This window comes from Syngnathus typhle, linkage group LG9 (genome assembly GCF_033458585.1).
Source record: "Syngnathus typhle isolate RoL2023-S1 ecotype Sweden linkage group LG9, RoL_Styp_1.0, whole genome shotgun sequence".
Classification (NCBI taxonomy): domain Eukaryota; kingdom Metazoa; phylum Chordata; class Actinopteri; order Syngnathiformes; family Syngnathidae; genus Syngnathus; species Syngnathus typhle.
Window position 1 is genome coordinate 4,703,841 of NC_083746.1, and position 27,455 is coordinate 4,731,295.

At 42.3% G+C, this 27,455-nt stretch overlaps 3 protein-coding genes across 4 annotated transcripts; 2 read left to right on the forward strand and 1 right to left on the reverse strand.

Moving 5' to 3' along the window:
* The first annotated feature begins 662 nt into the window (after positions 1-662).
* ccdc80 (coiled-coil domain containing 80) lies at positions 663-9,605 on the forward strand. Its single transcript, XM_061286522.1, has 10 exons — positions 663-1,963; positions 2,211-2,408; positions 2,477-2,889; positions 3,141-3,476; positions 3,946-4,102; positions 5,247-5,383; positions 7,484-7,635; positions 7,759-7,862; positions 8,489-8,572; positions 8,883-9,605. The coding sequence occupies exons 1-10, from the start codon at positions 1,303-1,305 to the stop codon at positions 9,191-9,193; spliced, it is 2,553 nt and encodes an 850-aa protein (XP_061142506.1). The 5' UTR covers positions 663-1,302; the 3' UTR covers positions 9,194-9,605.
* slc35a5 (solute carrier family 35 member A5) lies at positions 8,873-16,962 on the reverse strand. 2 transcript variants are annotated; one of them, XM_061286524.1, is made up of 10 exons: positions 16,828-16,962; positions 14,538-14,676; positions 14,362-14,460; positions 14,146-14,279; positions 13,958-14,025; positions 13,401-13,592; positions 13,071-13,271; positions 12,866-12,993; positions 11,553-11,821; positions 8,873-11,218 (listed from the first exon to the last, which is right to left on the reverse strand). In XM_061286524.1, the coding sequence occupies exons 2-10, from the start codon at positions 14,662-14,664 to the stop codon at positions 11,150-11,152; spliced, it is 1,287 nt and encodes a 428-aa protein (XP_061142508.1). In that variant the 5' UTR covers positions 14,665-14,676; positions 16,828-16,962; the 3' UTR covers positions 8,873-11,149. The 2 variants fall into 2 exon arrangements, with proteins under 2 accessions (XP_061142508.1, XP_061142507.1); XM_061286523.1 differs by lacking the exon at positions 16,828-16,962 and adding an exon at positions 15,580-15,698.
* f5 (coagulation factor V) lies at positions 16,851-27,355 on the forward strand. The gene is made up of 25 exons (XM_061286521.1): positions 16,851-17,026; positions 17,998-18,080; positions 18,764-18,886; positions 19,575-19,787; positions 19,853-20,011; positions 20,226-20,447; positions 20,514-20,679; positions 20,985-21,162; positions 21,233-21,329; positions 21,407-21,612; positions 22,095-22,242; positions 22,306-22,518; positions 22,590-24,075; positions 24,141-24,309; positions 24,388-24,624; positions 24,771-24,984; positions 25,094-25,273; positions 25,336-25,452; positions 25,542-25,613; positions 25,694-25,779; positions 25,854-26,009; positions 26,079-26,223; positions 26,298-26,449; positions 26,518-26,700; positions 26,778-27,355. The coding sequence occupies exons 1-25, from the start codon at positions 16,851-16,853 to the stop codon at positions 26,922-26,924; spliced, it is 5,328 nt and encodes a 1,775-aa protein (XP_061142505.1). The 3' UTR covers positions 26,925-27,355.
* Positions 27,356-27,455: the final 100 nt, after the last annotated feature.

The following is a 27,455-nucleotide window of genomic DNA, read 5'->3' on the forward strand; positions in this document are numbered from 1 at the left end:
TAGTAATAGCATATAATAATAATTTTAGAATTAATTGGAGCAACTTTCTAATATCAGAAGTTACTATCATTCCATTGATTAACATCCAAGTAGCTCTAAGTTTTAAAATAGGTTGGTGACACTGACACCTGACATAAAGAATACACTTTTTTCTTGGTACATGAAAAAAAATGCACATACGCATTATTGTTGATACTGTTATTGTTGTTGTTTCAAAAACAACACAAATATTTTTATTTTTCTGTTTTGAAGAATGAAAAACACCACATTATCATTTAAAAAACTGTAAGATGAATACAATGGCTGATATTTTGTTTTTTATTATTACAATTCATTTTGCAAACAGAAAAAAATCTCTTTGATTAGCTGACTGGGAGATAGTCTCTAAAGTAGTATTTTGAAATATTTGATGTTTTGTGGGGAATTTTATTTTTAAATAAATAAATGATAGCCTTTCTTTGTTTCTGTTTCAAATGTAAAAAATAATAAAACATCAAGATGAAGAGGGGTAAAATACGAAAAGGCTGTTACTATTGTGGCTTAAAAAGGAGGAACTTGACACTGAATGAAGTAGTTATTGTGGGCAGCAGGAGGGGAAATACAGCGCTTTTTTTTCTAACTTGTACTTTTCAGTGTGCGTGCGTGTGTGGGGGGTGGGGGGGGGTGTTGAGGTGTTGTTGAGTTCAAAGGCGCCGGGAAAGGGGAGTTTCACACCGAACTGGCGGAGAAGTGCGCATACTGTGGAGGTTTCATGTGGACATTTCTGAGGGAGCCGGGAAAGGAACACAGTGAATCGCCGAATTCCTTTTCTTTCTATTCTTCACCTGGACGATATTATTGGGAATTAAACTCTTCAACTGCGGGATGATTTACTGCGGCGTTAAATCCAAGCGCGAGTCAATCTCGGTGATGTGACGTGGAGCGCAACTTTCTTTCCCCCCCCCCCCCTTTTACTTTAGTTTTTTTTCGTAAAGCAAGACATTCTTCACTGCTGTCTGGAACAATGACAGGTTTGAATTTGTTTCTGTCAGAAATGATGAAGAGCACAGACAACTACGAGATTCTATTACTTGTGGTGCATTTTTGGGTGTAGTCGCAACTTTTTTTCTCTCACTCACAAGAAACATTGCCAATCCTTGTAATTTTTCCAAGTTGATGTCCGTAGTGGACGGTATGCAGTGAGACACTGATGCGCATCTTCATCTGGAATTAATCAATTCCTAAATTCGACTTCAAATGCTCTAAAAGGCGCTCTCAATTTGTTTCTTCCACTGGGAGAGTTTTTAGCAACATCTCTGCAGAATGTGGCGGCTTTTAATTCTCACTTTGGCGCTTATGTGTCTCCTGACATGGGCAAGCGAAGCCGACAGGTACAGCCATCGCATTCGGGCGCAGTTGCGCAGGCCATCCAGGCTGGGGCGACCGAAGGTGGGCACAGAAGGCAGGGGGCGCCAATTTACGCGTTTGCGCCCCGGATTCAGTTCTGCCATATCGGTGCATAGCTACACGAAGGGTGAAGGCATCCAAGCGGATGAGGGAACACCAACGATTGGGGGGTCGCAAGGCAGAAGAATGCTGGGCGCAAGAAGAAGGGTCAAGGTGCGTCCCCAGGGGGGGATGCTGCAAGACGAGGGCGCCCCCCGAGCGAGGGCCAGGGTGGCGCGGATGCCCAGCAGCGCCGGTTCGCCCAACCTGCTGGCCAGTTTTGCAGGCAAAAACCGAGTCCTGGTGATCTCTGCACCTCATGATTCCGACGGCTATTACCGGCTGATGATGACCTTGCTGAAATCTGATGTGTACTGCGAGCTGGCGGAAAGGCACGTGCAGCAGATCATCATATTCCACCAAGAGGGCGAGATGGGTGGCAAGGTGCGGAGGATCACCACTGAGGGCAAAGTCATGGAAGAGCCACTGGACACAGGCCTCATTCCGAGACTTATGAGCTTCCTTAAACTGGAAAAAGGTACATTTTGGATTTGCTTTTGATTTTTTTCAATTAAATTGTCTTTTAATATTTACAAAAGCAGATACATTAGGTTAAATTGTCTTTTGTGTTTACAAAATAAATGTATGTTAGCTTCATTGAGGATGACAACGATAAAAGACATCTACCATGGTGCAATTACTTCTGGTTCTAAGCCCAAACCAAGCCTGATCAGAATATTTTGTAGTTTCACCATAATGTTGAGTTGTATCATTATATTCTGCAGGTAAGTTTGGAATGGTGCTGCTGAAAAAGACCCTCCAGGTGGAGGAGAGGTACCCGTACCCCGTGAGGCTGGAGGCCATGTATGAGGTCATCGATAAGTCACCCATGAGGAGACTGGAGAAGATTCGCCAAAAAGGTTTTGTCCAGAAGTGTAAAGGAGCTGGCGTTGAGGGTCAAGTGGAGGAGGGCACACTCACGGGTGAGAAGCGTCATGAACTGAGACCGTATTTTTCGGCAACATGACTTATGTAATGTGTGTGTGGACAGCGATTACACCTGTAGGAAGAAAACCAGAAAGGAAAATCATGAGAAAGCCCACAACAACTACGACTACTACCCGGCCAACAACAACCCGAGCAACAACTACAACCACCACAACTAAAGCCACAACCACCACAGCCACAACCACCACACGCAGAACCACCACCAAAAGAACCACCACCACCACCACCCTAACACCAACCAAAGCCCATACCCAGACCGTGCTGCTCCCCGCCCCCAGAACCACAGAGGACCCATATTACTACAACCAAAGGGAGAAGGAGAACTACCCAGCCAAAACTACACCGTCTGGAGACAATCTCACAGACAAAGAAAACAAAGAGCCACAGATCCACAAGCTGGTACCCGCCACAAGGAAACCGTCCAAGATCAAACCCAACAAGAAGAAGAACGGAGAGGTGAGTAGTATTTTGCCGTGGTAAACTTTCTTATACAGTTATATAGATCTTCCTTTCCCTAAAATGCCACGTACCCCCATCAACAGCCTAGCAGACTTGATTCACCAATGAATCATGCAAACATAACTGAAACATGTGACATCATCTCCAGGGATTTTCGGACACCGCAATCTGGGAAACCCTTTGGGTAGATCAGGACTCAATCATAAAAGTGGATTATTGCTGTTCATTAACAAACTATGTCCATGCAGATGCTAACAAACGAGTACGAGGACAAATACGAAGCTGGTAAGCCAACCATCGTGTATCCCGAGGAGGTTGACCCCTTCGCCGACGTCAGTCCCACCAGGAAGGTGAAGGCCAAGCATGAAAAGAAGAAGAAGAACGAAAAAGCAGGCAAGAAGGCAGAGAGGCGGGGAGGAAAGGCCGGCAAAGAAGGCAAGAGCGGTGGGAAGAAGAACGGAAAGAAGTTATCAAAGTACCCAGAGAAGGAGGACTACCCAAAGCCTACCAAGAAGCCCACACCGCCTCCCAAGGGATCCCTGGCCTCCTTTTTGGACTACTTTGAGAACCGGAGGCGACTACTGGTAAGAGAAACCTTCAACCTTGCTCACTTTCCTATTTCAAACATCCATCACACACGTCCGAGCAGATGAACCCCACACTATCAGTGTCTGCTTTAAAACCCAAGATTGCCAATTCTGGATCGAACCCAACGTGATCTCAATAGCATCGGTGTGCATTCCATGTGACCTAAGATACATCACAAGATCTGTGTTATTGAAGACAAAACACCCAGCACCATGTCAGACTAACTAAGGCATCACACTAACTTTTCAGAGGTTGGTTTTTAAGTTTCAAGTGGAGCTGTCAGCTGTGTGCGAGCAGACTGTGTGTCTCTGTTTTGCAGCCACTATAAATTGTTATCACACAGGCGGGCTGGGAAAATACGGCCCATCCTCCACTCGCAGGTTAATGTAAACACCAAGTTTGCAGTGTGCGACCTTTACGTAGGAGCTCCCAACCCACCCCTCCCTCCTTCTTTCTAATCCACAGCTGGTGACATCACCCAGCGAGGAGAACAAGATGTATGCCCAGCAAAGGGACGAGTATCTGGAGTCCGTGTGCGAGATGGCCATCCGGAAAGTCTCCATCATCACCATCTTTGGCTCACTCGTTAACTCCACTATGAAAATCGACCATTACCAGTTGGGTAAGGGGACCAGACGCGCATTACGTCCGGCCAAAAGCATGAACAAAAGTCTTCCCACGACTTTCTTTTGGCGACAGCGAGCGGGTGCTTGCTCTTGCTGAGTCATACGCCCACTCAGTGAATGTTTTCCAGACTTGTAGTGAACGTGTGGGTGGAGATTGGAACTCCTCCACTCCACTTCACTGCACTTTACCCTTTTTTTACCCTCCAAAGTTTTTAAGGAGTTCATTCAAACCTCTCAGGAATGGTAAACAATTTACGAACCATCGTTGTCTAATAAAAAGCATTCTATGTCTTGCTTTGGTATTATATGAAGACAAACCTTTGATTATGATCTAAAGCCATCTCAAAAATTCGAAACATATCTCATAAAGTTATAAACTTTAGTTGTGCGTATCTAAATTCTTCAAACACTGGAGACAAACATTACCATGCTTGCCTGGAACTAATCTTTCGACAGTAAACTACGGGCAGCTTTTCAGAAATGTGCCTCCTTACATTTCCAGACATTTAATAGTCATCTCAAACCTTAGGTGACTCTGCAAAACTTTATGAGTCTGCATGTTCCACCACAAGACAAGATTTCATCCGCACGGAATTTTTTGTTGAAACCTGGAAACTGATGTCACACATCGGTGGCACATGCTGTTTTTCCACTTGGAAAAGAAAAATTGTGTGTACAAACAAGTGCTTCTTCTTGTGCCTCAGTTCTCTGGTGGAGTAAGATGATCTCACCGTCTAGTTTGTCAAAAGGTCTGACACTTTAAATTGGTGGCATTGAGAGATGGAGGATCATCTATATCATCTCTTACGGCACACGAATCAGAATCAGCTTTTTGTTAGGCAGTTATTAGTGTGACTGTGGCTCAGCCAAAACAAGTAACTGCGGATTTTACACAGACAACTACACAAGTTGACTCATCTGGTTCGCCTTTGACTTAATGACCTCTTGGTGAGAGCCAGTGAGTGAAGCTTTAGCGTCTCCAAATGCCAGCGACTTAAAGTCAATTCCAAAGTCACATCCCACCTCGCCAAGAAGTCAGGGAGTCAAAGCAGCTCTTTGTTGAGTTTGTCCCTGATTGACTTTGCTGCTGTCCGTCAAATATTTACTTCCCTTCCCGAAACGTCTGGCTTTCTTCTTCAGAGAACGACAAGCCCATGAAGGGACTCCGTCAGGAAGACTTAGTAAACCAGGATCTGATCACTGAGTTGAGGAAGGAGTTCAGCATGATTTACGATGACTTCCACATGGTCCTCACTGACACAGACATGAGAGTCCAGGTGAGCTGCTCATACCAACACACCATCACAACCCAAAGTGCCTTTACTGCTCCCAAGTTCACTCACCATACTGACTCCTTCAAGCACAACAGAAAACGTTTTGTTTCCTTTTAGTTCTGCTCAGTCATACTCAATGCATTGCATGGCCTGTAGGATGCCCTCAAACCATTGCTTACACATTAAAACTAATCCAAAGAAGCTCAAAATTTAACTTTGCCACCATGAGAATAGTCACCAGCCAATGAAATCACAGAAACACAACCATTCATACTCACATTGCCGCTTAGAGACAATTTTAGTCTTCAGTAATCCAATATTAAGTCTTTTGGTGTAGAAACAGTAGTGAGGGAAAAATTCGAAGATCGTTTAAAAAACCTCTTCCGGCCCACACTGTGTACAGAATATATGCAAGTGTTTGCAAATGTGCATATCACTATTTCACAGTGCTAACAGAGACTAGCACAAATCAATAGACACAGACAAAGAAAAACTGGTGCACAAGTCAAGTCCAGAAAAAATCAAATGCCGGGTTTCATTCTACCAAAAAGTACCACTAATAGCCATGTTTTTCTCTGAGTGAATCAGATGGAGGCAGGTGGCTAACATACACACCCACACCAAAATCCTGAAAACGTTGCTTTGTAAAGTCATCACCTCGATCTGCATTTTAAACACCACCCGTGTTTTTATGGACATAAGGTAGTGGGTGTGAGGATTCGCTTTCTCTGTCGGGTGGAGGGTTGGAACAACCACCGTAACAGTCGAACTTTATGAAATCATTCCAGCAAGTCGAAATTATCAACGAGACTCTTATAGGGGGAACTGTGGGAACTTTTTAGTTCCCATAGTGAAAAAAAAATGCTTAAAGACACTTCTGTCTGTTACAGCATTTGTGCAAAATAATGTCACATGGCTAATGCTAGTACCTTTCGGACTCATCTATAATAACGTCATCCTAAAAAGTTAATTCCTCATTTAAAGTCCTGCCACCAATCTGTCCATCAAGTTCCAGTTCGTCTCACACCGTACCATCCCAGTCCTGCCAAAACACCGTCTTGACGAAAATACTGTTAATTCACAACATTTGCTCAGCGGCGTCTTGTATACTGTATGTGCGCGCACTTGCCAGGAAACAAAAATGTCAACGGGTTGTTTTTGGTCCTGTGCATCAAAGAGGCTAGTGTTCGTTCACGCTGCTGACAGCGGCGTCTGTGGACCTGCGAGGGTGTGGGTAGGTCGTTGGGAATAGTTGCGAGTGCGGCGGATTCACCCTAGCCTGAGGAAAGAGCAGTGGATGTGGTTTGGAAGCATTTAATACAATGCTCAGCATTCCGGGTATTGCTTTCCAAAAGTGGGAATCAAGAATTACAATTATGTGAAAGGCCACACCGCAATGATAGAGAAAATCCTCCGAAAAAACTAAAATCACTGGAAACTCTTTTGTTTTCTGAATGAATTTGCCTACCAGCATGGGGGACCTCAGAATGAGGCTTGAGCTGGATTGGCTTCCATGCCATGGACCATCACTCTAAAAATAAAATGTTCTATCCTTGCAGAATTCAGCCAAAAGGCTACACAATACACTCAAAATATAATCACAGGCTGTGAAAGGGGTTTTGAGTGAACCACTACACCAGAGGCTCTCAAACATTTTGGGTCCAGGGACACCTTACTGGAGAGAATTTTAACCTGAACAACAATTAAACACAGCTATTAGTCCGTAGAAAGAAACTAAATTGAAATTGATTTCCTCCCATATTCCCAAAAGATGAGTAGTAGGTTAATTGATGACTTTAACACATTGCCAAAGATGGTGCCAGTTTATACGATATAAAAGCAGATAATTAGACTAGCCACTACTCTAGCTGTGAGATTTTCAATCCCAGCCCTGTCAGGGTGAAAGGTGGACCAAATCCCCAACTGGTCGCCTCCAAAGTAGCGTTTGTGAATCAGGCGAGTGGCAATCGATCCTCTCCCATGTCCATGAAAGGCAACTACCAGTATGGCAACCACTCTACTACCAGTAGCCCCTTTTTTACTCAGTGGCTGTCACGGATCAACTAGAGGATGATTGATCGAAGCTTTGCCTTCCTTTGACAGCAATCCTACGAGGTTCCCATTGCCATGAAGGCCGTGTTCAACTACATTGACACATTCTCCTCCCGCATCCGCGAGATGGAGCAGCAGAAGCGAGATGGCGTCGTTTGCAAGAAAGAGGACAAGCCCAGATCGTTGGAGAACTTCCTCTCAAGGTAAGAACTTAAAAGTGGATTTTAGATGATTCCCAGGAGCCCGTTTTCAAGAGTCCGTTCTTGTGCTCAACCAAAATTGATAGTGTTTGTATCATGCAGCCACTAAATTTGTTGTGATCGTAGGTTCCGCTGGAGGCGACGTCTCTTCATCATCTCCACCCCTAACGATGAGGAGTGGGCCTATCAGCAGCAGCTTTACGGCCTTGGTAGTCAGGCCTGCAACCTGGGTGAGTAGCTCCAGATGGAATCATGGGGAAGGGGGGAGGGATTCTGTTTTGAATATCATTTTTAATGGGGCACTTCTTGTACTTTGGCTTGACAAATCTTTTGAAACTGATTGCCATTAACAATTTATGGCCACTAAGTGCAGAAAGAATAGCCGCAATGGAACAAAAGCCACGTTTTCACCAAATGTTACAACTCAGTTCACAAGCAGAATATTTATAAAGCATGACAGTTAATGTTGGATTGATTTGTTTGAGTCTTATCAGCATGTTGAGATGTTCTGTAAGGACTTCATGTTGTTCTTGGCTGAGGCTCAAGACTGCTCCCCTTCCTTGTTCCAAACAAATACCAATCTTGCTGATGAGGCGAAAAGCTTCTCTTAATTTTCAGTTCTTCACCTCATTTCTAAAACAGTGTTTAATTCTTCTTATTTTGGATGAAGAAACGCTCCTCGGCCACATTCCGCACAATCCTTGACCACTAGCACGACCTTCTCCTCTTACCTAGCAACCACAGCTAAGCTTAGTAAGGTTCCAATAACAAACAGGGGCGATGAGGTTTTTGTGGATACCTTAAAGTTTTCAAATGTGTGCTGCATATTTATTGTTTTTTTTCTTTCTTTTTGAAGGTTTACGGCACATTTCTATTCTAAAGCTGGTTGGGACTGAGCTGTCGGACATGGGTGGAGTTTTGGAACTTTATCCTTTTAATGGTAAGGAGTTTGAAAATTGAGAAATACTGAATGTTAGCAGATTCTGTGTTTTTGGGTGAGCTCAATGTGACTACCTCTAAATATGTTCACCTGTTCAATATTCCACTTTGCAGGTTTTGGGGTGCTAAAAGACATTTAGCATTTCAATTAACATTTACAAATACCTATTGCTACGGCTAGCTATGTTTTGTCGCAGGGCTACTATAATTTGCAATAATAGCGTATGCTTTTGTATTTTGTGAGTGTGGTTAATTTGAAATTTACTCTACGCTATTGGAAAACATCTCATCTACCGTTGCACCTCTTCCAGGGAGCGCTACAGTAGAGCGCGAAGGCCTGTCGGCCACCTTGGTCAAGGACATGAGGAATTACTTCCAGATCAGCCCGGAATACTTTTCCATGCTTCTGGTGGGTAAGGACGGCAACGTCAAGTCCTGGTACCCCTCGCCCATGTGGTCCATGGCGATCATCTACGACCTGGTGGACTCCATGCAGCTGCGCCGGCAGGAAATGGCCATCCAGCAATCGCTGGGAATGCGTTGCCCCGAGGATGAGTACGGCGGATACGGCTACCACCAGCACGGCTATCAGGACGGTTATCATCAGGGCTACGGTTACTAGCGGGTTTCTTGATGACTGGGTGGATGCTGGCCACGCACAAGCTTCTGTTTGACGTTAGCAGCCCTCTAATTTTCGCCTCCCCAACTGAGCAGATGAGCTCATAGGGTAATTTTATAGACCTAAGTGGAGACTGCGAACCTCGCCACATTCTCCATATATAGCCCCCAGCATGGCTCAATTTGCAGGACGCTCTATCTAATCGCAGCCAATAAAAGCATAGAAGAGCCCAACGGGAACTGTATTGTAGACTTATTTACGTATGAAATCCTGTCACACATGGATTTATTGAACTTTTGTTGCATTTGTGGTTGTTGCAGTTTTTCCATCTGCAGCATGATTGCTTTTTGGGGGGTGCGTTTTATTATTTAAACTCTATTGTGCCTTACAATAAATTCTTTTTTCTTGGATTTTACTGCTTGTCTTTGTTTTTTGCTTGATATGCAAGTGAAATACAACTAACATTAAATATTACAGCGTGGCCATTTATGTGAATATATATTTATAATGTACAAAATAATACGACATTCAATAAAGATTATTTAAATAAAAATAGCTGTTACAGTTTGATAAATTAACATGACCAAAAAGAAATGATGGTCCAATTGAGTACTCTAAATTGCCCAAATGTGTGAATGGGAATCTAGGTGTACCCTATTTTTGTCCTAACACCTTATGAGGAAAAATAGTATAAAATATGGCTGGATGGATTACAAATAACAGTTTCTTCAAAATTCAACAAAGTAAAATAATCTTTTCACACCATACTAGACTAGAAATAAAACTACAGTAAACCGAATTAAAAAAATGTAATCATAATAATACGCAATTCAACACATGATCAAGAATTACCAGCAAAACTAACATGGTATGTTAGTTCATGATTATGAACATATATCATAATATCTATACAGCAGTAAATAGTACATTAAAATAATAACAGGCATCATGGTGAGTAGTGCTTAGGCCGGCTACATTGTAGGCATAACAGATGGATGAATAGAAGAAATAAAGAACATTACAATATTTTAATATAATTAATGAAAAAAGTAAAATGGAGAATTAATTTTCAACCCACCGTTAACTGTAAATTATTCAAATTGGCACCACCACAAAAAATAAACAATGAATGTACATTTGAATACTATATACACTACAATTTATTCATTTAATCACTATAAATTATTCACAGTACCAAAAGTACCATGTATTAAATTTCCCTTTGAACAATGAAAAATAAAACAAAAAATAGGTACAGGTAGTACTGAAAAGAGAAACGCATTAAAATCTGGTTCTTATTCTGGATATTGATTGTGCAGTTGCTGTAGCCAGTGAGCATATAGTTTGCATTTCAATTACAGTAGTAGGCTTGACAAAGTTGTGCTTGAGCAACACCATTTCAAAATGAGTTTCCACATGCATTTGAATGAGGTTTGGGGAAACAAATCCCAACAGATTATTTGATCCGGTTTTTCATGGATTTGTGTTCCTCTTTATCCCGCCACATTCCAAAACCAATGAATGATTTTTAGTTTATTGCAGAGCACAAATGGCACTTAATAAATACTCAAAATGTGACCCACACAAAAGAGTACCATACAGACATTGTGCTTTTAAAGAGTCCAATTTATGAGACAAACAATTCTTCAAGCTCCACATATATTGTGCATCCTCACATCCTGATAAATTGTCTTGCTAATGAAAGTTATCCAAATCTTCCTCCAGCAGCAAAAAATACCCTCGTGATTTCCAAAGGGAAAAAAAGAATACAGTGGCAGTACACAAAAAGAAAGCGCGTGTTGAGGTTTGACCACAGGAAAAACAAACGCCTCAGTCTCTCGTGTGTTCCAGACACAGCGTCACAGTCGTCACTCCAGGGTCCAAAAAACCCAAAACCTTTTGCAGACAGCATGTGTGTGAACAATGTGCGTCCTCCGTGAACACTGCAAACAATGTGCACTACAAAGACGACTCTTCAGAGTCGCTCTCTGTGTTGGCCTTGGTCAGAAGCTCCAGCTCCTCACCATCCTGAAACACAACAGTGAAGGTGAGTCACAAAAAAATAACTACCTAAAAGGGTAGATCAAAAATTGCACTTTGGCAAGGCAAAATAATAATTGAAACTGACTAACACGTTAAGAAAATATCAAATCTATTAAAAATAACTCAACTATTAAAATTTGTATCAATGACAAGAAGATCCACTACATTTAGGTAGAAATACATATTTCATACTAGAATGCATAATCAGAAAAAAGTGTGTTGTTCCTCCATTAAAGAAGGCTGTGGAGACAAAATGGCCAATCCCTGCACTTAACCTTCCTGCAGGGAACTTGGCATGTGCATGCGTGTGTGCCCTTACCCCTCTGGACCTCTTTAACACCTCCCCGTTGATGACCCGCAGCTTTTCCTGCTGCAGGCTGTACTCAAGGTCCCGTGGTCGGCTGGCGTTGTAGATAAAGATGGCCAGCAGCACCACGGGAGCCTGCAGGAAAAAGTCCAGAGAGGGCCGGAAGTCGAAGAGGAAGAACGAGAGGGCGGTCACCAGGACGGTGGTGAGCTGGCTTGTCAGCACGTGGAACATGTTGTCCCGGAATTTCAAAATGAAGGCCACGGAGAGGCCCAGGGTCGCTGGTGGACAGGAAGTGTCAAGTTGAAGATTTTAGTTTGAAGGCCATGGGCTGTCCTCTGTCCCATTGAGCCTTGTTACATTATGTTAGTTTTTTTTTTCATCTGGTACTAACTTAATGTATCAGACGAGGATTTCAGGTCTATTAAACGACGGCGGTGTCTTGGAAATACAAGCTTTTTTTTTTTCTAGCCGTCGTTTGGACCAATTTTTGCTTAGACTTTCGAGCAAGAAATTCGCAAAGATCGCAAATGGGCAGATACGCAACATTTCTTCAAAAATGAGGCTTCCAGCTGTTTTTGAAAGCCATCCGAGTTGAAATTTGGGCATGTGACCCATGGGCCGCTAATTGAATAGCTCTGCTCTAAGCGATGAATAATTGAAAACAAACAGTGCATCAGCACATGGAGAGAAAATATAATACAGACATATGTTATTTATCCTCAGCAAAACCAAACCACTGAGCTAATTGATTACTGTACAAGTTGCCACTACCAGAAGCAGCCACGATAAATTAATGATGATGCACGTTACTGTTTGAAAAAAGAAACCCACAATATTACTATTTCCCTTATTAGAAACAAAAATGTATGTGGGGGTTTAATATTCCATATCTCTTTTCATCAGTCATCTGAGCTTTAATGAGACACTTGAGCTGTTGTGAGTTTGGAGTGGCTGCGCCACAGGTTATTATCACCCCGGAGAAACAAGTTGTGGCGTTAAATCTCGTTGACATATTTATGAAATAACTGAGAATATGAACTTATCACCTTGGGAATAAATGATGAAATGTTAGCACGTAACGTTCTTATGTAGCACAAGAGCTACCAGTACCCCTGGTTAGTTTCATTAGGTAGTCTATATCACTTTTCTATCTATAAAGATCCTAACAATATGTCGTTCTTTTAAACTGTGAAAGTTGTTTGTTTGTATGTTAGTTTTAGTGGCTCAAGTGTCAAAACTTTACACAATAATAAATTAGATCTCTTAAGATTGTGTGGGTGTGGCTAATATTATGGCTTGTATGTCATATGCATGTTACTGACCAGTGATGACCACCAGGGCGAGAGAGTACATGTTGTGTCCATAAAAGAGGCCACAGTGGACAGTGAGGCCCCGAGACTCTTGTCCAGTAACCAGGGTCAGACCGTTAAACACCACGCCGAAGGCATACCTGCCACAATACAAAGCGCAAACAATCAAGAGAAAATCGAATTTCTTTTTGTCCCGTTGTCCAGACGACAGGCTCACAGTTTACTGTTCTGAATGAAGATGCTCTCAGTGAGCTGGTCTCCTTCCTTCAGGATCTTCTCATTGTAAATGTTGGCCATGGCCGAGATGAAGCACTGCAGCAGGAGCAGGATGTGGCCCACGCCCAGCGAGCGAAGCTTTCCCACCAAGCTGTCCCGCCAGGCCTGCCCGGGGAGCATCGACACCCACGATGCATTGGCGCTGGGGGATCATACACAGAGTAAAGGACTTTTATTTTCAATCTTAAAGAGATCAGTGATTCTCTGGGTAGCAGCATTAGAGGCCCAGGGGAGTGGAACTTGCACTATTTCTATGATGCAACTACGCCACCTGCTGTTCTTCATCTGTTCCATCAGCTGCGTGTACAGCAAGCAGGAGTTGGAAGGCGTGGACAGGGGCCGCAAGCGGATCCCTGCCACAGACCCGCCTGACTTCTGGCTTCCGCCCGACCCCGTCGTCAGAGAGACGATGCACAGGAAGAGTATGACCAATGCCGCCCACTGCACCCACGACAGGCGTCTCCTGGTGGCAGAAAGAAATATTGGAGAATATTCCAGAGATTATATTAAAATAAATCATTTATAATATGTCATTAATTTTATACGTTGTTCTTGCACTACATATTCATAACTAACCAAATGACTGATCAAAAATCTTTACAGCACAGTATATCCGTTTATTTCTGTTACTTTTAGCTGGCCTAAAATATAATTAGTGTCCCGTTCAGCACTTCATCACTTCATGTGTTGTGTAAATGAAACTCAGGCCACTGAATACATGCTGAATGTTTTACCTTTTGAGATTAAAAATCATACATGGCCATGCTAAGATGACAATATGATATTGTAAAAAAAGGAGGGCCTTACGTTACGGGAAGAGTAACTTACTTGAGGACAAGTCTGAAGAGAACAGCCGTGGTGAGAATAACAAAGTTGGAAAACAAGACTGCCATGGCCTGAGGACGACAAAAACATCATCAGGATATAATCAAGAAAATTGACGTGAAGCTTTTCAACTGCCCATGTTTTGGGATTCCATGTTTGTGTTGTCGCTAGTGGCAACCGAAGGAACTTACAGGCTGCAGGTAGGTCATCACGTAGAAAATGATCAGGTTGTCGAGAAAGTAGAGGAACGCGGGGACAGCCCATTTCAAATAGCTGATGAGTGAAGAGGCAGAAGAGCAGCGCAGATCCCTACAGGAGCGCCCCTCTGAGACCAGAGTCAAGAATAAAAATGTTTATTAGCTTTAAGGGGGGGGGGGGGGGGGGGGTTACAAACGCAAATACTTTACCTCGAATGAACACCCTGATGGACATCATGAGGCAGAAGAGCAGCTTGAGCGCCTCGGCCAGCATGTTGACAGACGCTGGGAGGAAGTCATATGTGTTGTCTGCCCATAGACCACAAAGAATAATTAAGACAGCCTTCGCGATGATTCAAGAACATGTAATTGAACGTTCTCATCACCTGCATTAGCAGCAAATTTAAGCAGCAGGATGCGACTTGTGCCGAGTGTGATAAAACTTAAGCCCAGGGCCAGGGTGTAGGCCGATGAGCGCGTGCACAGGCGTGGGCAGGAACGGCAACACGCCATGCCGGTGTAAACCTGCGGGATAATAAAATTATACACACAAAATCACATTTTATTTTAACATTGGTGATGTGGTAGTGTCTTCATAACTGTAAAGGTTTGGTATTGCCATAACATTACCATAACATAGTGCATCCCCAGCTTCAAAATTTTCAAGGAACATCGCAAACATTTTTTTTTTTTTTTTTTTCCAAAACAGTATGAACCTCCTATATGTAACGTCTACCGGTTATTGGGAGAGTGTTTAATAGTTGCTCACTGATACAGCATGAAACTAGGAGAGTAAAAATGAACAATATATACATACATATATTCAAAATTAATCACATTGTTTTTAAATTGTAGTTCAACTTTTTTTTAACCGGCAGCACAGTTTTTCTTGTATGCCTTGACAGTCTTGAGATTTCATCAAACTCTGCAGACTCATGACACCTTGTGTCAGATGGAGCAAAGCAACCCCACATTATCAGGCCTGGACTTTGTTAGTTTTTCTTTTCTTTGCATGCTCCATTTTTGTATTTCTGAACATAGAGCCTTATTTAAAAAGCTGCCGATCTATCCCATCTACCAGAAGCCAGACAAAAGATTGATAGTACATTTTAAACGGTAGTATAGCAAAAACATTGATGGCTGTGGAAGAAAAAATAAATAAATGTTTGTTTTCATCGTGTGATTAAAAAGTTACCAAACTCGTTACTATTAATTCGGTGTAAGGTAAGTTGCCTGCAAAATATAGAAACCTCGTTGTTGTTAAAAAATGTAAAAATATGGCAATTCTGCAGGAGAAACGTAAATATACTTTCGCTAAGGCTGCTTGGTGTTCAAGCGCCGGAATGAAATGCTTTCAATGTACAGATTGGTGAAAAGATGGAATGAGATTACTATGTGAACAACAAAAATATTCTAAACTAAACGAACCTGTTTCGCTGTAATTTAGGACAGTGTAGGCACCATTTCTCGAGTTGTCAGATCGGCTTGGAGAGCTTGCGACACCGCATGACGTTACGCTACGGTAAGTCCATATAGACAAACTACACGACAACCCATTAAATTAAAAGTCACACACTCCAGTTTTCTTATTACTCGTCATACACATGGTAATGCACAAAAACAAATATATAATAGTGACTGCAATATTGAACTGTAATGTATAATATTGCGCCTCAATAAATAAGTCAGAATGTGTTCTTGTTTTCTTAGCGTTTCCTCATGCAGATTACAATCTAACTGTACTGTATTAATCAGATGATAATTATTTAAAATTAAAAGAGTTACTCAGGTTAGATCTCTATCAGTAGAAACATTTGTATTTTGGGAAATCCACAAATGTTTGCAATTAAACAAAATTGCACTTGGATGACATTTCGGAATATGTTGGAGTTGGTGAGAATCGGTATGTTGGAGTTGGTGAGAATCGGTCGACGAATGTAGAAGTTGCCCAAAAATTGTGAGGAATAAAATATGAGAATAATAATCCATCTGTCCGTCCAATCCATCCATCCATCCATCCATCCATCCATCCATCCATCCATCCATCCATCCATCCATCCATCCATCCATCCATCCATCCATCCATCCATCCATCCATCCATCCATCCACCCATCCATCCATCCATCCATCCATCCATCCATCCATCCGTACCCTACAAGGGTCGTAGGCGTGCTGAAGCCTATCCCAGCCGTAATCTGGCAGTAGGCCCTGAACTGGATGCCAGACAATCGCAGATAACCATGAGAATAACAATTCAATCAATAATTGATTGTTCTAGAATAACATGTGTGAAGGCCACAGCCTTCACACAATAATGCTGCTGCCAAAAGAGTGTGCCAAAAGAATCATTTGAAATGTACAGGACAGTAAATAACACTAGTTTTCCTTATTCATTCAAATGTCTTTTTTTCTTCTTTAACTACAATAAATAAACGTAGGTATATCGTCGAGGGTTACATGTAAAAACACATACATTGTATTTGTCACTGGAGTGCACACAAGGCTTCAATTAGAGGAGAGAATAAATATACATAGTTCATTGCCCTGCTGTGTGTATGCATCAGGGAGAGATAAAGATCCTGGTGGACTCTTGTGTCACACACTCTCACTCGTGCACACACTCGCCCTCATGTACACTGCACTGCTTGAATAGTTTTAGAACAGAGCCGACTCACTATTAGGAGGATCACACTCAGATATGAGGCTTTGTATCTGGACTGGAGATCCAGGTCTCTTTCCCGTCCTCCTGCTGGGTCTACTGGCCTCCTGCTCTGTCCAAGTGGGAGCCAACCAACAGGACCAAACCAGGAAAAGGCACTACTACATAGCTGCTGTGGAGATAGACTGGAATTACAATGGCAATGACACGCACAGGTAGGTGTGCTAACAACTGTTCCCAATTCACTATGACATTGTTAATTTTTGCAATGTGGCATCCAAAGTGGACACACGTGTTCCGTAATGTTGGTTGGCAATTTTTCGCATCAAAAAATAATACTCTCCAATTGTTCCTGTTATAATAACTTTACTCAGCAAATAGCTTTAAATACTAATTGTCATAAATCTAACAGAAAGTTAACCGCTGTAAAAAAAATATAATAATAATCAAATAAAACTACTCACCATTAGCCAGACATGATTCACCTAGTGCCGTTGTGCAAGAACTTATTTTGAAAGCTCATGTTCTATGGTTGTTATCACACGTCACTGTTACTGTTACCCTCCTGTAGTAACATCACAAAAACACAACAAAAAGCCAAACAAAAATGAAACACACTTGTTAAAAGACTTTACCGGGTGCAGCGCTTGTGTTGCATATGCATCTCCTTATGTGAGCTTTCATTTTTTATTTAAAAAAAGTGATTTTAAAAATGCAAGCAGAGACCAAAAAGACACATCAATACATTTTGACAAATGAAATGTACAAAAAATTAGGGGTCTTGTGAAATGAGTTGAAATATTCCAAATAAAATTGTTAATGTGTTTCAAGAAATCCTCTGACATCATTAGCGTACTTTAGATGCTGAGTGGGATTTCCTTCATAATGATGGTTCTGCTTGATCTTTGAGTGATTGGTATCTACATAGTCTTCTAGTATGTGTGTGACTCCATTGTATTTGTAATTGTCTGTCTTAATACAGTATAAATGAAATTGATTTACTCATCATCAACTTTTGTGTAGTCTGGTATAGAATCTTGTAAGTGATTAAAACAATACAGTCTGTCCTGCTTATATAGCATTGCTGTCGCTGATTGCATATCTTATGTTGATACAACACGTGCGGACAGCATGGCTTTTTCCCACTGAGGTTGTTTTTTTTGCTTTGTTTTGTACTATTCTTCAGATTCAATCCCACATACAAGAAAGTGGTTTTCCGGGAGTTTGAGAAAGACTTCACACAGCCAAAGGTTCATGATCCCTCATTAGGTAACACATATGAAAATGTACGTGTGTCATGTCATTTTGGATGACCATAGAAGATAAGAAAATTATTATGTGGGAGGTAAATATGTGCTGCAAACAGTAGAAAACTGTAATATTTACTGAGCAACTACTCAAATTCCAACATTTTACAACTTCATTATCATTATTATTATTATTATTATTATTATTATTATTATTATTATTATTATTATTATTATTATTATTATTATTATTATTATTATTATGGTTTTACCACTCCCACATGCTTCGAATAGCTTTGTACTGCCCGGCTCGATTCTTTCAACTCGGCTTGAAGCTTTGCATTGTTTTCGTGTTTCATTGTATTTACTGTTTTAATGTCATTTATTTTAACAGTTTGTTTTTATGTTGCTAGGGTCAATGCTCTATACATAAAGTTGAGTTGAGTAGACTAAAGGGTTGTAACATTGACATTTGAACATGATTGAAAGTATTAGTATATTAATTATATATTATAATAAATATGTTCGATTGTTGCATCCTATATTTTCAAGAATATTTTCAAGTATTTGAATTTGTGTGGCCCTTCAGGGCCCTGATAGGAAACAATGCTGTCAACTGAGTCAGCAATTATTCTGCAGGAAAACCATGAATTGGTTGGGATGAATCTTTATGTATATTTTATGTATATTTTTCCATGCCCGCAGGTTTGCTCGGACCAACGCTGAGGGCCGAGCAGAACGAAATCCTCGTGGTCACTTTCCGAAACCTGGCGTCACAACTGCACAGCCTCCACCCACACGGCATTGCTTACGGGAAGAACTCCGAGGGTGAGTTCCTGTAGAACCAGATTGTGGTGGACCACTATGACATGCGCGTGCATGCTTGGGTTTGTGTGTGTGCTGATCATGATGCAAGTCGCAGTTCCAAAAAGCGCACAAAGTTGAACAGCACAACAAACAAGGTTGTTTGTCTTGTTTTAAAATATTAACCTGCGCAGGCAGATGTTTAGACGAGGCAGTACTGAAGTCCAACATGAGGAGCCTTAGCTAACTGCCACTAGGGAGGAAATTAATGAGACATGAAGCCAGACAGAAGATTTGTCTAAAATGTTGCCGCGAGGAGGGAGCGAAAACAAGCAAACAGCATCTTGGGAAGATATAATTCAATATCACTTGAGTTCTTCTCATACTGTCATTGTAACGCTGTATCAAACATGCGCTGATTTGACCTTAGCTACCTATTTAATATATTCAAAACATAAATAAGAAACCAAATAAACAAATAGTAAATAAATGAAGAAATAAACAAATGAATAAATGAGGGACTGAGTAAGTAAATACAATTATTATTATTATTATATGTGGGTTATTTGACCAGAAAAATCCACTAATTAGAATTGACATTAGATATCTTGTCTTTGTAATGTATTTAATTAAATATAGAGTTGAAAGTGAACACTGAACACTCCCCTCAATACTCTTTGAAACTGATTGGTGTCATGTGATGTTGTTGCAGGAGCGCAGTACTTTGACAACACATCTCAGAAAGAAAAGGAGGACGATGTGGTGAAACCGGGCAGCGAGCATGTATACTACTGGGAGGTGACACCCGATGTTTCGCCCAAACCCGATGACCCAACCTGCCTCACCTATTCATACATCTCCCACATAAATTTGGTGGAGGACTTCAACTCCGGCCTCATTGGCGCATTGCTCATCTGCAAGAATGGTGAGATTGTGGGAACATTTGACTTTTGGAGTGCAAATACCTTATGGATGACTTTGTCATTGCAGGCAGCTTGGATGAGTCAGTGATGCAGGCTGGCGTCAAACGAGAGCTGGTCCTACTCTTTGGGGTCTTTGATGAGCGAGAAAGCATCTATAAACCAAAGGACCACTCCTTAGACCATGTCCACTACACCATTAATGGCTATACCAAGGGAGCACTCCCTGGTAAGACACATTAGTTCTAAGGCCAATTGAAAACCAGATCGATGTGCTCCTGGCAGTACTTTGGACACCACAGCTTTAAATGCTTACTCAGCAAGAGTCCCTGATTTGTTTTGAGGCATATTTCTTGAATTCTCCAATTAGACTCAAAATCATTTTGGCTTTGTAGATACATTTCAATACAGTATTGTGTATATCAGCATCAAACTGTTTGCAGGTTTGAGCGTTTGCACGTATTCCTCTGTGAGCCTTTACCTGCTGGCCATGAGCTCCTATCCAGAGCTGTTCTCGGTACACATCACCGGGCAGGTGCTGCAGCACATGCGCCACAAGGTGTCGTCCCTGGGCCTCATCAGCGCTTCCTCTACCACCGCCAGCATGGTGCCTGTGCACATAGGCCGTTGGATGTTATCCTCGCATGTGCTCAAGCACATTGAAGGTTAACATAAACATTAGCATCAATATTTTTTAGCTGACGTTGGCTTGACAAATAAACGCATTGCAGAGGGCATGCACGCCTTCTTGGATGTGAGAACGTGCGAGGGCATCGAAGCACCACGGCGGAGGATGACCCTTGAGCAAAGACGCGAAAGCAGGGAGTGGAAATACTACATCGCTGCCGAAGAGGTCGTCTGGGACTACGCGCCCAATATGCCCGAACATATTGACGAGTAAGACATCGGCATTCATAAATCATTCTACGTGCTTGACCGATTCAGTAAACAGTAAATTTAGTGATTGAAAATCAGCAAGATATTAGTGAGCATCAAATAATATAAAATAAAAAAAGAATAAACACTACAAGTCTTTCCTGCATAAAGCAAGCGGACACAGTGGTAAACTTTCTATTGTGTTTTACATATTTATGAATATGGCAAATGTTAAAAAACGCTGTATTATGCTGCATTGGAAGTTCCACTGTTAATATGAAGAAACCTTCACTTCTAAATATGTCTCCTCATTTTTTTTTATGTAGGAGCTACAAGTCCCAGTACCTGCAGCAGTCCTCAACCCGCATTGGCAGGAAGTACAAGAAAGTCGTGTACACGCTCTACAATGAGTCCTTCACACAACGAATAGAGAATAAGCAGAGAAAAAGTGAGCTTGGCATCTTGGGTCCAGTAATAAGAGCGCAAGTCAGAGATGTCATCAAGGTAAACCCACATTCCAGGAGGAAGACCATGTCGATTCAACTTACAGTTTACCAAAATTCCCTTTGAACAGATTGTATTCAAGAACATGGCTTCCAGGCCGTACAGTATCTATCCACATGGACTGACGATCCCAAAGTCAGAGGAAGGCGTGAACTACCCGGAAGGAGGTACTGTGTTTTCCCGCAAAGTCAAACATTTCTGAAAGAACTGTCATACAAGCAATTAAGTGCTACATGTTTACCAGGCAACAAGACGCATGCAGTCCAGCCTGGCGAAACACATACATACATTTGGGAGGTGGCCGAGGAGGACGGACCTTTGAAAGGAGATTCCAGGTGTCTAACACGGATGTATCACAGTGCCGTGAACACGCCACGTGACATAGCCTCAGGTCTGATTGGACCTCTCCTCATCTGCAAGAGCCAGTCGCTTAACCTCAGGAATGTGCAGGTAAGTTTCCAATTTTTCACTGTTCATCAAAAATTGTCACAGAACAATAAAATGTGTTCTTTGCATTAACCTGAGGAGCAGAAGCTGAATTGAACACCTTTTTCCGAATTTTGGGCAGGACATTATTTGCCCCAGTTGTACAGTGGAGCTAAATTCACTAGAGTGTGCCGATGAGGTCACTCAGATTTTGAAAATCTTTTCTGAGCTGATCCCAGCGAGATCTCTGAGTGGTGTTGACATGTTCTCCCCATTGGTTTCTTTGGGTACTTCTAACAAAATCTTAAGGTCCATTTCCAGGTGGTTCCATTAACAACATGATTTGGATTCAACTCCTTGGCTCTATGCTGCTTGAATGCAAAGAACAAACCCAGAACAGAAAGTACCATTCCAAACCATCCTTCCAAACCCAACAGAACTGTACTGCTTGATTCACTACAATTGTAAGACTTTGCAAATTGAAACTGCTGACTGGTGTCTAACAGGTCAAATCGGACAAGGAGCAACAGGCCGCGTTTGCTGTGTTTGATGAGAACAAAAGCTGGTACCTGGATTACAACATTCGGCATTTCTGTGGTCGATCCCGAGTCAACAAGGAAGACCCCGACTTTTACAATTCCAACGTCATGCACAGTAGGTCAAGCTGTAAACTTACAAGATATGACTGTTAGTTGATTGACATTCATGTTCCAACAGCTATCAATGGGTATGTGTACGAGAGTGGGCCACTCTTGGGCTTCTGCAACGGTGAAGTGGCAACGTGGCATGTGTTCAGCATTGGCGCACAAGACTATATTCAGACAGCAACCATCTACGGCCACTCATTTGAACTACACACCCGCAAGGAAGACATCCTCAGCCTCTACCCCATGACTGGCGATACCATTACAATGAGGATGGCGAACATTGGTCGGTTATCAATAACTATAAATTCATACACACATTTAGACTGAATCTGTTCCCTATCTTTTTTCGACCAGGTGTTTGGCTTCTGGCGTCCCTGACTTCCCACGAGACAACCAAAGGAATGCGCTTAAAGTTCCAGGATGTTGAGTGCTTCCGGGACCACCAGTATGAGTACAGTGACTATGACGAGCCAGGAAAGATGGAATTTGATAACTGGAACCGCGCGGCTAGCAATGCAAATAAGAAAGAAGAGGAAGTGAAGAAGCCAAAAGAGCCTGCCCCAAGCGCAACGGTGATTGATGACTACACAGAGATGCTTGCCAGTCAGTTAGGTATCAGGTCATTGAAGAAGAATCAATCTTCAGTGGATAGTGTGGAGAAGCTTGACTTGGCATTCCTTGACTACGATGCTGTTGATGTGCCGGATGGAAAATTAACAATCCGGACAAAAAATTCAATATACGGTAGCATGACACAAGACAAAGGCCCAAAGAGCAGTGCTTCTGGGTCAGCTTCAAGTCTTGATAATCAAAGCACTTCCAGGACGGATAAAACCACACTTTCTAACATAACAGCTTCATTTAAGTTTGGGAACATATCAAACAAAGCGGCCAATCAGACTGAGACAACATTTGCAAGGTCAGCATTAGAAGCTGAAGAATTGAATCAAACCTTAACCAGTGACAATCTGACCGCTATCTGCCTGGAGGAAAAATCCAAAGAAGGCCCGAGCAACATTACAACCTTGGGTAACCAGAACAGGACTGTAGTTGATACTGTCCACAGAGCTAATGCAACTAATGCCCTTGAGTCAAACTGTACATCCCTCTTGAATAAAAGTCACACCTCAAGTGTCTCACAGCCCATCAATGCTACAAGATCAGATGATTTCAATGGTTCAGCAAGCAGTGAGGAAGTGTTTATATACCTCAAACAAAACCACACGGAAGTGATTAAAACCACCTCAGTGAGGACAGATAGTCACAACTGGACTTATGACGGAACTCACAAAAAGGTACCAATGGAAATTCCGGACCATTTGGTGAAATACATCAAAGAAACACCAACATCCAAAAAGAAACCCAAGTTAAAGAGGGTCAATGTCCAACAGCGGCCACAGAAGGGCCAAGGTATGAAAACGAGGAAAAGAAAAGTATACAAGCCCGAGGTCACAAGCGGTTTACCCCTCTCTCCTCGTGGATTCAACCCTGCCATCACCCCAAGAGGGTCACGTCCCGCTTCAACACAAGTCATCTTAGATGAGGAGGAGCTCATTAACTTGCCTGTGGTAATCGGTGTGCCCCGGCCAGATTTCAGCGACTATGAGTTTTATGTTCCAGGAGATGGGCCTGACCTTTCATCTTCCGGCAAGCAGGATTTGAACGCAGACGAATATGAGTATGTAAACTTCAAAGACCCTTACAGCGGTCATCAAGACATTAAGAACTTCAACATAGAGGAGACCGCTAAATACTACTTAAAACACTCAGGGCTGAATGTCAAGATGTACTTCATTGCTGCAGAGGAGGTTGAGTGGGACTATGCTGGCCTTGGACAGAGGTAGGCTCAGAGCTTGTAGCAAACCTTTGATAAAAGTGTCAAATGATCTAAATCTATTCCAACAGAAGGCAGGAAAAATCCCTCCAAAACAGCCGAAACACAAAGTTCAAGAAAGTAGTATTCCGAGGTTACACAGATGGATTGTTCAAAACTCCTGAAATCCGAGGTGAAAAGGAAGAGCATCTTGGTATCCTGGGACCCGTCATCAAGGCTGAGTATGGACAAAGCATCATGGTAAGATAAAGGCTGTTGTTGTGATGTTGTGTCCTTTCAAACTGTTTATTGTCTAATATACGACAATTCTATCGGTAGGTGGTATTCAAAAACAAAGCCAGTCGTCCGTTCTCCTTACACCCGAAAGGGGTTACCTATACAAAGTGGACAGAAGGTCTGTCCTATGAAGACGGCTCCACGCCCTCGTACAAATATGATAATGAAGTTCCACCCAATGGTAAAAACACATACATTTGGAAGGTCCCCAGAAAGCATGCCCATAATCCCGATGAGCCACACTGTCAAACTTGGACCTATCATTCCGGCGTTAATCCCGTGAGTACTTCAGTGTGGATGGATGGATGGATTGGATGGGTGGATGGATGGATGGATGGATGGATACTTTATTGATCCCCGGAGGAAAATGGATGGATGAATGGACGATGAGCATGAGGATGTTTTTAACTTGTATTTCTTTTTAGGAAAAGGACATACATTCTGGCTTGATTGGACCTTTGCTCGTGTGTCCAGAGGGCACTTTAAATAATGTGACAAACGCGAGGGAGTTTGCGTTGCTCTTCATGACTTTTGATGAGTCGCAGAGCTGGTACTATGAGGAGAACCTTGAAACGATGCTGCGTAAAAGACGAAGAAGAGTTATGGACCCTATCCTCAAAGAGAGCTTCAAGTTCCATTGTAATCAAAAATCCCGCGATATGATCATTGGGTCTAACAAGTCAATACTCAGATTGATGTAAATCCAATGGGAATATTGATGAAATGCCTATGTATGATGTTTCTACAGCCATCAATGGTATCACATATAGCCTTAAGGGCCTGAGGATGTATACCAACCAGCTCATCCGGTGGCACCTGATCAACATGGGCTCTCCCAAAGACTTCCAGAGCATCTACTTCCACGGACAGACATTCCTCCATACGACGACTACCAGCAACAGACACGCAGTTTATCCGCTACTTCCTGGTAAACAAACATCTTTCTAGCGATACTTAATGGCTTCATACAATGCTAACTGCTATGTTCAGGAGGTTTTGCTACCCTGGAGATGAATGCATCCAAGCCTGGCCTTTGGCAGCTGGAGACAGAAATTGGCTTCAACCAGCAGAGAGGGATGCAGACACTCTTCTTAGTCTTCGATAATGGTATGAACTACTCAATTAAACCAACCTGCCTCTAGTACATTGAATGCTATTACTCGATTGTGATGTGGTTCTTGCATGTGTTCTCTAAGACTGCTTCCACCCCTTGGGCTTGGAATCAGGCAGTGTGAAAGATGAGCAGATCACAGCCAACAACACTCGAGGTAGTCGCAGCACAACCGATCGACAGCAGTCAGAAGTACAAAGTAAGACAGGATCTCACATAGTATCTCCAACTTGAAAGGATACTGGGAGCCACATCTTGCCAGATTGAACAATAAAGGCAAATACAATGCATGGAGCACAGACCAGAGCAACCATTTTATTCAGGTATACCCAAAGGGATACGATCCACGCAACTGTAGATACCATCTGATACTTGCCTATGCTTTTCTGGAGTATAGGTGGACTTTCAGCGTCCCGTGGTGATCAGCCAGGTGGCCACACAAGGAGCCAAGCAGCTCTTCCAATCCCAATTTGTCACCAATTACTCCATATCCTATAGCAATGATCGCAGGGGATGGATCCTCTACAAGGGAGATAGCATATACCCAATAAAGGTTGGAAGGATTTGAAACGTTACACTAACCGATACGTTAAGTGTCTCTTAACATAGTGGTATCACTTAGGTGTTTACTGGGAACAACGAGGCCTATGTGACAAAAACCAACACCTTTTCCCCACCGGTGATTGCACGGTTCATTCGGCTCCACCCTCTGCGTTGGTATAACATGGCCACAGTGCGCATGGAGTATTACGGCTGTGAGCTCGATGGTAAGGTTTTGAAACATGCCCGGATTTTAGATACTTCAGAATGAGGTCTTTATGGTCTACTGCCATTTGGTCAGGCTGCTCGGTGCCTCTAGGGATGGAGAACAGACTGATCGAGGATCGTCGCATCACAGCAAGCTCTGTGAACTCCAACTGGTACTTTGGAGACTGGAGTCCTTTTTTTGCTCGCCTGAACAAACAAGGAGCTGTCAATGCATGGCAAGCAAAGGTAAGGGACATCTAAAAATCCCGTCATCTCAAGGACCTCAAATACCTGCTCTGTTTTTGTTTGTGCAGAACAGAGACATGAAGCAGTGGCTTCAGGTGGAGCTGCCGGAGGTTATGAAGATAACAGGGATTGTCACTCAAGGAGCCAAGTCTCTGGGGAAAGAGATGTATGTCACCTCGTACACTCTAAGGTACAGTGACAATGGAATCCACTGGCACGACTACACCGAGGATGACGACGGATCAACTAAGGTACTTCAGTGGTGGTGGATGAACACTCTCCATTGGATTCTAATCCATCTCTTCAACACTGTTTTGTCCAAATCCAGATCTTCTTTGGGAACACAAACAACAATGAACATGCCAAGAATTTCATCTACCCTCCCATATTTTCTCGCTTCATCCGAATCATCCCCAGAACGTGGATGGGTTCTATCACACTGCGGGTAGAGCTGTTGGGCTGCAACTTTGAGTGACATCACCGATCTCACGCAGGACATCCATCCATCCATCCGTCCGTCCATGCATCCATCCATCCATCCATCCAATTTACAGTATTTACACTGTCTGACACATTTACACATCTGACAGCTGGGTTGCCAGATTACTTCTGTAAAAATACAGTAATCATCTTTATAACATAGTAAAACATTTTAGGTGGTAAATTGAGCAATCCTTTTCTGATGAACTTAGCCAAACATAATGCTAATTAAAAGCCTTATTATTTTAGTACAATTTACTTGCACTTATTGAACATTATGGTAAGATGCCTACTCAGCCACCACATATGTCACACATATTGTACCAATGGAGTCTTAATGTGCTTAATTCTATGGTTAATCACAACATTTGTATTTTTCCATGTACTAGCAGTTGCCTCGTCAACCTATTAAACAGTGAAAACTTGGCTGCAGAGTCATTGTTCATCATACCATCCACAGTATCATAAAATGCACACCTTGCCCAACACACTCTTAATACAAGCAGTAAGTAATACTTGATTTATT

What these genes read in the sequence shown, in the direction of transcription:
- ccdc80 (XM_061286522.1), top strand. Translation starts at nt 1,303, where the DNA reads ATGTGGCGGCTTTTAATTCTCACTTTGGCGCTTATGTGTCTCCTGACA. An exon ending in ACAAGAAGAAGAACGGAGAG is followed by an intron (nt 2,890 to 3,140) that starts GTGAGTAGTATT and finishes ATGTCCATGCAG; the next exon opens with ATGCTAACAAACGAGTACGA. An exon ending in AGAACCGGAGGCGACTACTG is followed by an intron (nt 3,477 to 3,945) that starts GTAAGAGAAACC and finishes TCTAATCCACAG; the next exon opens with CTGGTGACATCACCCAGCGA.
- slc35a5 (XM_061286524.1), bottom strand. Translation starts at nt 14,664, where the DNA reads ATGGCGTGTTGCCGTTCCTGCCCACGCCTGTGCACGCGCTCATCGGCC. An exon ending in CATCAGGGTGTTCATTCGAG is followed by an intron (nt 14,280 to 14,361) that starts GTAAAGTATTTG and finishes CTCTGGTCTCAG; the next exon opens with AGGGGCGCTCCTGTAGGGAT. An exon ending in GAACAGATGAAGAACAGCAG is followed by an intron (nt 13,272 to 13,400) that starts GTGGCGTAGTTG and finishes ATGATCCCCCAG; the next exon opens with CGCCAATGCATCGTGGGTGT.
- f5 (XM_061286521.1), top strand. Translation starts at nt 16,851, where the DNA reads ATGAGGCTTTGTATCTGGACTGGAGATCCAGGTCTCTTTCCCGTCCTC. An exon ending in GGTTCATGATCCCTCATTAG is followed by an intron (nt 18,081 to 18,763) that starts GTAACACATATG and finishes CCATGCCCGCAG; the next exon opens with GTTTGCTCGGACCAACGCTG. An exon ending in TTACGGCTGTGAGCTCGATG is followed by an intron (nt 26,224 to 26,297) that starts GTAAGGTTTTGA and finishes CCATTTGGTCAG; the next exon opens with GCTGCTCGGTGCCTCTAGGG.